General features: G+C 55.4%; 1 protein-coding gene across 1 annotated transcript in view; it reads right to left on the bottom strand.

Moving 5' to 3' along the window:
• The window catches only part of LOC132385523 (beta-2-glycoprotein 1-like), a gene marked incomplete at its 3' end in the record, with an annotated part of 45,333 nt that overhangs the window by 11,106 nt on the left and 22,211 nt on the right, over positions 1–12,016 (bottom strand). Inside the window, exons 4-5 of the mRNA XM_059957647.1 lie at positions 9,014–9,125; positions 1,979–2,055 (exon numbers count right to left, since the gene is read on the bottom strand). Coding sequence (XP_059813630.1) covers positions 1,979–2,055; positions 9,014–9,125 — 189 coding nt within the window. The remainder of the gene's footprint in view (positions 1–1,978; positions 2,056–9,013; positions 9,126–12,016) is intronic.

The following is a 12,016-nucleotide window of genomic DNA, read 5'->3' as shown; positions in this document are numbered from 1 at the left end:
GAATGGGAAGTTGGGTGATAGGGAAACTTTTAAAATCCAGCAAAAGGCAACTAAAAAAGCCCTAAGGAGGGAAAAGGTGAAATACCAAGTCGTCAAGTCACTTCTATAGTCATCTTGATCATAATTGCTGCTACAGTACAACGTTTTTAATGAGACAACGTTTTTCAGGACCATGGTGTTACATGACACAGTACAAAAACTAGACTGCACTATGTAAAAAAAAACAACGCTACACTAGACTACAGACCTACACAGGACTGCATAAAGTGCACAAAACCGTGCAGGCATTACAATAAATAATAAACAGGACAATAGGGCAAGGTGTCAGTCCAGGCTCTGGGTATTGAGGGAGTCTGATGGCTGTTACATAGTCTGGTCGTGAGAGCCCGAATGCGTCGGATTTACGAGGAGCATTTGGCAGCTTTGGGCCTGCACTCAAATGGACTTAGAAGAATGCATGGGGATCCCATTGACACCTAGTGAATGCTGAAAGGACTAGATAGGGTGGATGTGGAGAGGATGTTTCCTGCGGTGGGGTATCCAGAGCGAGAGGACTTAGAGTTAAAATTGAGGGGCGACCTTTTAGAATGGAAGTAAGGAGGAATCTTTTTAGCCAAAGAGTGCTGGATCTGTGAAATGCTCCACCACAGACTGTGGTGGGGGCCAAGTCTGTGGGTATATTTGAAGCGTAACTTCATAGATTCCTGATTGGTCGAGGCATCGAAGAATATGGTGAGAGGACAGGTGTATAGGTTGAATGGGTTCTGGGATTAGTGACGATGAAATGATAGAGTGAACTTGATGGGCTGAATGGCCTAATTCTGCTCTTATGTCTTATGGTCCTATAGTACTGGGCACAGTTCCTGTTTCTATAACCCTAGGCCAGACCGACTCTGAGCATCTTGCCCATTCCCTATATCCAGATCCCTGGGTCAGACGTGTGCATTTCTCGTCAGTTTCCCGGGTCAGACGCACACCGGGAACAGCATGCAGAGTTTCTGTCTCTGCAACCCCCGGTCGGAACCACACTGGGAACACCGTGTACAGTTCCCATCTCTGAATCCATGTGTCAGACCCACACCGGGAGCATCCATGTGTCAGACCCACACCAGGAGCACTGTGCACAGTTCCTGTCCCTCTACCCCTGGGTCAGACCCACAATGAGAACACTATGAACAGTTCCCATCTCTGAATCCATGTGTCAGACCCACACCGGGAGCACTGTGCACAGTTCCTGTCTCTGCAACCCCTGGTCGGACCCAAACTGGGAAAACCGTGTACAGTCCCCACCTCTGTATCCATGAGTTAGACACACACCAGGAGCAGTGGGCACGGTTCCCATTACTGTATCGCTGTGTCTGACCCACACCATGCACAGTTCACCTCCCAATCTCTGTAACCCCTACACTCCCAGTCCTCCTGTTCAAACCCCTCCCAATCTCTGTAACCCCTACACTCCCAGTCCTCCTGTTCAAACCCCTCCCAATCTCTGTAACGCCTACACTCCCAGTCCTCCTGTTCAAACCCCTCCCAATCTCTGTAACCCCTACACTCCCAGTCCTCCTGTTCAAACCCCTCCCAATCTCTGTAACCCCTACACACCCAGTCCTCCTGTTCAAACCCCTCCCAATCTCTGTAACCCCTACACACCCAGTCCTCCTGTTCAAACCCCTCCCAATCTCTGTAACCCCTACACACCCAGTCCTCCTGTTCAAACCCCTCCCAATCTCTGTAACCCCTACACACCCTGTCCTCCTGTTCAAACCCCTCCCAATCTCTGTAACCCCTACACACCCTGTCCTCCTGTTCAAACCCCTCCCAATCTCTGTAACCCCTACACACCCTGTCCTCCTGTTCAAACCTCTTGCTATCTCTGAAACCCCTACACTCCCAGTACTCCAAGCCCCTCCCTCAGCCTCACCCTCCCTCTAGAAAATACATCACCCCACTTCCGTTTTCACCCAGTCTGAGGGCATACCAGTACATGTTGGTGCTTGCTGAGTCCAGAAACCATCCTCACCGCAGGAGTTCACTTCTGGTCCTTTGAGCACAAACCTATTGGCAAAAGAGAGTATCAAGGAGAGTTCCCTCCACACCGTCCATCCCCAACCGTCCCATCACACACCGTCCCTCCACACCGTCCATCCCCAACCGTCCCATCACACACTATCCCTCCACACCGTCCATCCCCAACCGTCCCATCACACACTATCCCTCCACACCGTCCATCCCCAACCGTCCCATCACACACTATCCCTCCACACCGTCCATCCCCAACCGTCCCATCACACACTATCCCTCTACACCGTCCATCCCCAACCGTCCCATCACACACTATCCCTCCACACCGTCCATCCCCAACCGTCCCATCACACACCGTCCCTCCACACCGTCCATCCCCAACCGTCCCATCACACACTATCCCATCACACACCGTCCCATCACACACCGTCCCACCACACACCGTCCCATCACACACCGTCCCTCCACACCGTCCATCCCCAACCGTCCCATCACACACCGTCCCTCCACACCGTCCATCCCCAACCGTCCCATCACACACTATCCCTCCACACCGTCCATCCCCAACCGTCCCATCACACACTATCCCTCCACACCGTCCATCCCCAACCGTCCCATCACACACTATCCCTCCACACCGTCCATCCCCAACCGTCCCATCACACACCGTCCCTCCACACCGTCCATCCCCAACCGTCCCATCACACACTATCCCTCCACACCGTCCATCCCCAACCGTCCCATCACACACTATCCCTCCACACCGTCCATCCCCAACCGTCCCATCACACACTATCCCTCCACACCGTCCATCCCCAACCGTCCCATCACACACTATCCCTCCACACCGTCCATCCCCAACCGTCCCATCACACACTATCCCTCCACACCGTCCATCCCCAACCGTCCCATCACACACTATCCCTCCACACCGTCCATCCCCAACCGTCCCATCACACACCGTCCCTCCACACCGTCCATCCCCAACCGTCCCATCACACACTATCCCTCCACACCGTCCATCCCCAACCGTCCCATCACACACTATCCCTCTACACACCGTCCATCCCCAACCGTCCCATCACACACTATCCCTCCACACCGTCCATCCCCAACCGTCCCATCACACACTATCCCTCCACACCGTCCATCCCCAACCGTCCCATCACACACTATCCCTCCACACCGTCCATCCCCAACCGTCCCATCACACACCGTCCCTCCACACCGTCCATCCCCAACCGTCCCATCACACACCGTCCCTCCACACCGTCCATCCCCAACCGTCCCATCACACACTATCCCTCCACACCGTCCATCCCCAACCGTCCCATCACACACTATCCCTCCACACCGTCCATCCCCAACCGTCCCATCACACACTATCCCTCTACACACCGTCCATCCCCAACCGTCCCATCACACACTATCCCTCCACACCGTCCATCCCCAACCGTCCCATCACACACTATCCCTCCACACCGTCCATCCCCAACCGTCCCATCACACACCGTCCCTCCACACCGTCCATCCCCAACCATCCCATCACACACTATCCCTCCACACCGTCCATCCCCAACCGTCCCATCACACACTATCCCTCTACACACCGTCCCATCACACACTATCCCTCTACACACCGTCCCATCACACACCGTCCATCCCCAACCGTCCCATCACACACTATCCCTCCACACCGTCCATCCCCAACCGTCCCATCACACACCGTCCCTCCACACCGTCCATGCTCAACCGTCCCATCACACACTATCCCTCCACACCGTCCATCCCCAACCGTCCCATCACACACTATCCCTCCACACCGTCCATCCCCAACCGTCCCATCACACACCGTCCCTCCACACCGTCCATGCTCAACCGTCCCATCACACACTATCCCTCCACACCGTCCATCCCCAACCGTCCCATCACACACTATCCCTCCACACCGTCCATCCCCAACCGTCCCATCACACACTATCCCTCCACACCGTCCATCCCCAACCGTCCCATCACACACTATCCCTCCACACCGTCCGTCCCCAACCGTCCCATCACACACTATCCCTCTACACACCGTCCATCCCCAACCGTCCCATCACACACTATCCCTCCACACCGTCCATCCCCAACCGTCCCATCACACACCGTCCCTCCACACCGTCCATCCCCAACCGTCCCATCACACACTATCCCTCCACACCGTCCATCCCCAACCGTCCCATCACACACTATCCCTCTACACACCGTCCATCCCCAACCGTCCCATCACACACTATCCCTCCACACCGTCCATCCCCAACCGTCCCATCACACACTATCCCATCACACACTATCCCTCCACACCGTCCATCCCCAACCGTCCCATCACACACTATCCCTCTACACCGTCCATCCCCAACCGTCCCATCACACACTATCCCTCCACACCGTCCATCCCCAACCGTCCCATCACACACTATCCCTCTACACACCGTCCATCCCCAACCGTCCCATCACACACTATCCCTCCACACCGTCCATCCCCAACCGTCCCATCACACACTATCCCTCCACACCGTCCATCCCCAACCGTCCCATCACACACTATCCCTCCACACCGTCCATCCCCAACCGTCCCATCACACACTATCCCTCCACACCGTCCATCCCCAACCGTCCCATCACACACTATCCCTCTACACACCGTCCATCCCCAACCGTCCCATCACACACTATCCCTCTACACACCGTCCATCCCCAACCGTCCCATCACACACTATCCCTCCACACCGTCCATGCTCAACCGTCCCATCACACACTATCCCTCCACACCGTCCATCCCCAACCGTCCCATCACACACTATCCCTCCACACCGTCCATCCCCAACCGTCCCATCACACACTATCCCTCCACACCGTCCATCCCCAACCGTCCCATCACACACTATCCCATCACACACTGTCCCATCACACACCGTCCCATCACACACTGTCCCATCACACACCGTCCCATCACACACCGTCCCATCACACACCGTCCCATCACACACCGTCCCATCACACACCGTCCATCCCCAACCGTCCCATCACACACTATCCCTCTACACACCGTCCCATCACACACTATCCCATCACACACCGTCCCATCACACACTATCCCATCACACACCGTCCCATCACACACTATCCCATCACACACTGTCCCATCACACACCGTCCCATCACACACCGTCCCATCACACACCGTCCCATCACACACCGTCCCATCACACACTGTCCCATCACACACCGTCCCATCACACACCGTCCCATCACACATCGTCCCATCACACATCGTTCCATCACACACCATCCCACCACACACCGTCCCTCCCCAACCGTCCCATCACACACTATCCCTCTACACACCGTCCCATCACACACCGTCCCATCACACATCGTCCCATCACACACCGTCCCATCACACACTATCCCATCACACACCGTCCCATCACACACTATCCCATCACACACCGTCCCATCACACACTGTCCCATCACACACCGTCCCATCACACACTGTCCCATCACACACCGTCCCATCACACACTATCCCATCACACACCGTCCCATCACACACTATCCCATCACACACCGTCCCATCACACACTATCCCATCACACACCGTCCCATCACACACTATCCCATCACACACCGTCCCATCACACACTGTCCCATCACACACCGTCCCACCACACACCGTCCCACCACACACCGTCCCATCACACACCGTCCCATCACACACCATCCCACCACACACCGTCCCATCACACACCGTCCCACCACACACCGTCCCACCACACACCGTCCCATCACACACCGTCCCATCACACACCGTCCCACCACACACCGTCCCACCACACACCGTCCCACCACACACCGTCCCATCACACACCGTCCAACCACACACCGTCCCACCACACACCGTCCCATCACACACCGTCCCATCACACACCGTCCCATCACACATCGTTCCATCACACACCGTCCCTCCACACCGTCCCATCACACACCGTCCCATCACACATCGTTCCATCACACACCGTCCCTCCACACACCGTCCCATCACACACTATCCCTCCACACACCGTCCCATCACACACTATCCCTCCACACACCGTCCCATCACACACCGTCCCATCACACACTATCCCTCCACACACCGTCCCATCACACACTATCCCTCCACACACCGTCCCATCACACACCGTCCCATCACACACCGTCCCATCACACACCGTCCCATCACACACCGTCCCATCACACACCGTCCCATCACACACTATCCCATCACACACCGTCCCACCACACACCGTCCCATCACACACCGTCCCATCACACACCGTCCCTCCACACCGTCCCATCACACACCGTCCCATCACACATCGTTCCATCACACACCGTCCCTCCACACACCGTCCCATCACACACTATCCCTCCACACACCGTCCCATCACACACTATCCCTCCACACACCGTCCCATCACACACTATCCCTCCACACACCGTCCCATCACACACCGTCCCATCACACACCGTCCCATCACACACTATCCCATCACACACCGTCCCATCACACACCGTCCCATCACACACTGTCCCACCACACACCGTCCCATCACACACCGTCCCATCACACACCGTCCCATCACACACCGTCCCACCACACACCGTCCCACCACACACCGTCCCATCACACACCGTCCCATCACACACCGTCCCACCACACACCGTCCCATCACACACCGTCCCTCCACACCGTCCCATCACACATCATCCCATCACACACCGTCCCACCACACACCGTCCCACCACACACCGTCCCATCACACATCGTCCCACCACACACTGTCCCACGACACACCCTCCCACCACACACCGTCCCACCACACACCGTCCCTCCACACACCGTCCAATCACACACCATCCCTCCACACACCGTCCAATCACACCGTCCCATCACACACCATCCCACCACACACCGTCCAATCACACACTCCCGTGGCCAGACACAGAGTGAATCTCCCTCCACACCGTCCCATCACACACTCCCGGGGTCAGACACAGAGTGAATCTCCCTCCACTTTGTCCCATCACACCCTCCTGGGGTCTGACACAGAGTGAATCTCCCTCCACTTTGTCCCATCACACACTCCCGGGGTCAGACACAGAGTGAATCTCCCTCCACACCGTCCCATCACACACTCCCGGGGTCAGACACAGAGTGAATCTCCCTCCACTTTGTCCCATCACACCCTCCTGGGGTCAGTCACAGAGTGAATCTCCCTCTACACCGCCCCATCACACAGTCCCGTGGTCAGACACAGAGTGAATTACCCTCCACATCGTCCCATCACACCCTCCTGGGGTCAGACACAGAGTGAATCTCCCTCCACATCGTCCCATCACACCCTCCCGGGGTCAGACACAGAGTGAAACTCCCTCCACACCGTCCCATCACACACTCCCGGGGTCAGACACAGAGTGAAACCCCTTCCACATTGTCCCATCACACACTCCCGGGGTCAGACACAAAGTGAATCTCCCTCCACACCGTCTCATCACACACTCCCGGGGTCAGACACAGAGTGAATCTCCCTCCACACCGTCTCATCACACACTCCCGGGGTCAGACACAGAGTGAATCTCCATATACACCGTCTCATCACACACTCCTGGGGTCAGACACAGAGTGAAACTCCCTCCACACCGTCTCATCACACACTCCCGGGGTCAGACACAGAGTGAATCTCCCTCCACACCGTCTCATCACACACTCCCGGGGTCAGACACAGAGTGAACCTCCATATACACCGTCTCATCACACACTCCTGGGGTCAGACACAGAGTGAAACTCCCTCCACACCGTCTCATCACACACTCCCGGGGTCAGACACAGAGTGAATCTCCCTCCACACCGTCTCATCACACACTCCCGGGGTCAGACACAGAGTGAAACTCCCTCCACACCGTCTCATCACACACTCCCGGGGTCAGACACAGAGTGAATCTCCCTCCACACCGTCTCATCACACACTCCCGGGGTCAGACACAGAGTGAATCTCCCTCCACACCGTCTCATCACACACTCCCGGGGTCAGACACAGAGTGAACCTCCATATACACCGTCTTATCACACACTCCTGGGGTCAGACACAGAGTGAAACTCCCTCCACACCATCTCATCACACACTCCCGGGGTCAGACACAGAGTTAAACTCCCTCCACACCGTCTCATCACACACTCCCGGGGTCAGACACAGAGTGAATCTTCCTCCACACCATCTCATCACACACTCCTGGGGTCAGACACAGAGTGAATCTCCCTCCACACAGTCTCATCACACACTCCCGGGGTCAGACACAGAGTGAACCTGCATATACACCGTCTCATCACACACTCCTGGGGTCAGACATAGAGTGAATCTCCCTCCACACTGTCTCATCACACACTCCCGGGGTCAGACACAGAGTGAACCTCCATATACACCGTCTCATCACACACTCCTGGGGTCAGACACAGAGTGAATCTCCCTCCACACCATCCCATCACACACTCCCAGGGTCAGACACAGAGTGAAGCTCCCTCCACACTGTCTCATCACACACTCCTGGGGTCAGACACAGAGTGAATCTCCCTCCACACCGTCTCATCACACACTCCCGGGGTCAGACACAGAGTGAACCTCCATATACACCGTCCCATCACACACTCCTGGGGTCAGACACAGAGTGAATCTTCCTCCACACCGTCTCATCACACACTCCTGGGGTCAGACACAGAGTGAAGCTCCCTCCACACCGTCCCATCACACACTCCCGGGGTCAGACACAGAGTGAAGCTCCCTCCACACTGTCCCATCACACACTCCCGAGGTCAGAACAGAGTGAATCTCCCTCCACACCATCCCATCAAATAATTCCGGGTTCTGAAACAGACTGAAGTACCCCAATACGTTGCCAGAACCTACCCGGGGTTGCACTTGTATCTGATGAAGCTGTCCGAACTTTGATCCAGGACTTGGTAACTTCCGTGTGTAAGTGCCGGGGGGGGCCCACAGAATTGTTTTGGACTTTGCTGAGCTGCAGACAAATGGAGAAATGGTCTACTCGAGGAAATCTGCAGATGCTGGAAATTCAAGCAACACACACAAAATGCTGGTGGAACACAGCAGGCCAAAATAAGAGATTTGAAAGTAGTGAGGGGAGGGGGAAATGTGAAATGATATTCGATCCTTTTCAAAGTTATACATACAGAGTACACACAAAACGTTGTTAGAACACACCAGGCCAGGCAGCACTGTCGATGTTTCGGGCCGAGACCCTTCGTCAGGTCTCAGTCCTCAGACTCAGTCTTGACAAAGGGTCTCGGCCCGAAACATCGACAGCACTTCTCCCTATAGATGCTGCCTGGCCTGCTGTGTTCCACCAGCATTTTGTGTGTGTTGGTGAAGTGGTCTGATGTCTGCGTAACTCCCTGTCGATGAGCTCTTACGTTCTGGCCTCTTTCTCCTGACCCTCCACCAAGACCACACCTGCTCATCTGGTATAGGGCACCAAAGAACCCTCTCACTACTGTCCTTCAGCTTTGTGGGACAGTGGGGACTGTAGAGGTACTTGCAGAGAATGTAGGATATAGACAGTACAGCCCATGATTTTGTGCTAGCCTTATAACCTACTCCAAGATCAATCTATCCCTTCCCTCCTACATAACCCTCCATTTTTCTATCATCCATGTATCTATGTAAGAGTCTCTTAAATGTCCCTAATGTATCTGCCTCTACCAGCGCCCTTGGGTGTACGTTCCATGCACACAGAACCAGCCTCTGACACCCCTCTACCAGCACCCTTGGGTGTACGTTCCAAGCACACAGAACCAGCCTCTGACACCCCTCTACCAGCACCCTTGGGTGTACGTTCCAAGCACACAGAACCAGCCTCTGACACCCCTCTACCAGCACCCTTGGGTGTACGTTCCACGCATACAGAACCAGCCTCTGACACCCCTCTACCAGCACCCTTGGGTGTACGTTCCACGCACACAAAACCTGCCTCTGACACCCCTCTACCAGCACCCTTGGGTGTACGTTCCAAGCACACAGAACCTGCCTCTGACACCCCTCTACCAGCACCCTTGGGTGTATGTTCCACGCACACAAAACCTGCCTCTGACACCCCTCTACCAGCACCCTTGGGTGTATGTTCCAAGCACACAGAACCAGCCTCTGACACCCCTCTACCAGCACCCTTGGGTGTACGTTCCACGCACACAGAACCAGCCTCTGACACCCCTCTACCAGCGCCCTTGGGTGTATGTTCCACGCACACAGAACCAGCCTCTGACACCCCTCTACCAGCACCCTTGGGGGTACGTTCCACGCACACAAAACCTGCCTCTGACACCCCTCTACCAGCACCCTTGGGTGTACGTTCCACGCACACAGAACCTGCCTCTGACACCCCTCTACCAGCACCCTTGGGTGTACGTTCCACGCACACAAAACCTGCCTCTGACACCCCTCTACCAGCACCCTTGGGTGTACGTTCCACGTATACAAAACCTGCCTCTGACACCCCTCTACCAGCACCCTTGGGTGTACGTTCCACGCACACAAAACCTGCCTCTGACACCCCTCTACCAGCACCCTTGGGTGTACGTTCCACGCACACAAAACCTGCCTCTGACACCCCTCTACCAGCTCCCTTGGGTGTACGTTCCACGCACACAAAACCTGCCTCTGACACCCCTCTACCAGCGCCCTTGGGTGTACGTTCCAAGCACACAGAACCTGTCTCTGACACCCCTCTGCCAGCGCCCTTGGGTGTACGTTCCACGCACACAAAACCTGCCTCTGACACCCCTCTACCAGCACCCTTGGGTGTACGTTCCACGCATACAAAACCTGCCTCTGATGTCTCTCTGTATTTCCTTCAATTGCTTTAAAATTATGTCTGCAGTATTAGCCATTACTGCCCTGGTGGAAAGTTCCTGGCTGTCCGCTCAATCTATACCTCTTATCATCTTGCATGCCTCTATCATGTCACCTATCATCTTCTTTACGCTCCAAATAGAAACCGCCTACCTTGCTCAAGCTTTCCTCATAAGACACGATTTCTGAACCCTTTCTGACCTTTCCGATGAGATGACCAGAACTGACTGCAATCCTCCAAGCAACACACACAAAATGTGGGAGGAACTCAGCAGGCCAGGGAGCATCGATGGGGGAAACAAAAGTCCGGTTGACATTTCAGGTGCGAGCCTTCCTCAGCACTGGAGAAAGAAAGACAGGTGGTCAGAGTTAGAAGGTGGACGGAGGGGGGAACAAGAAACGCAAGGTGACAGGTGAAACTTGGAGGGGTGAGGGGTGAAGTATAGAGCTGGGAAGTTGATTGGTGAAAGAGATACAGGGCTGGAGAAGGTGGAATCTGATAGGAGGGGACAGAAGGCCCTGGGAAAAAGAAAAGGGGGAGGAGCACCAGAGAGTGTCGATGGACCGGTGAGTAGATAAAGTGAGATAGGGAAAGAGGGACGAGGAATGGTGAAGGAGGGGGGTGAGTACTGGAAGTCTGAGAAGTCGAAGTTCACGCCACCAGGTTTAAAGCTACCCAGACAGAGTTACTCCTCCATCCTGAGTTTGGTCTCAGCAGTAGAGGAGGCCACGGATAGACATATCAGAATGGGAAGTGGAATGAAAATGGGTGGGCACAGGGAGATCCCGCTTTTCCTGGTGGGTGAAGCATAGGAGCTCGGCGAAGCGCTCTCCCAATCTACGTCAGGGCTCACCGATATACAGGAGGCCACACCGCGGGCACTGGACACAGAAGATGACAACAGACTCACAGATGTTATCGTCTCACCTGGATTGACCACGAATGGTGGTGAGGGAGGAGGTGTAGGGGCAGGTGTAGCACTTGTTCTGCTTGCCAGGATAAGTGCCAGGAGGGAGATCGGTGGAGAGGGACGAATGGACAAG

Source organism: Hypanus sabinus, assembly GCF_030144855.1.
Source record: "Hypanus sabinus isolate sHypSab1 chromosome 24 unlocalized genomic scaffold, sHypSab1.hap1 SUPER_24_unloc_5, whole genome shotgun sequence".
Lineage (NCBI taxonomy): Eukaryota > Metazoa > Chordata > Chondrichthyes > Myliobatiformes > Dasyatidae > Hypanus > Hypanus sabinus.
Note: the sequence above shows the minus strand (reverse complement) of the source record. Positions and strands in the feature narration are given on the sequence as shown.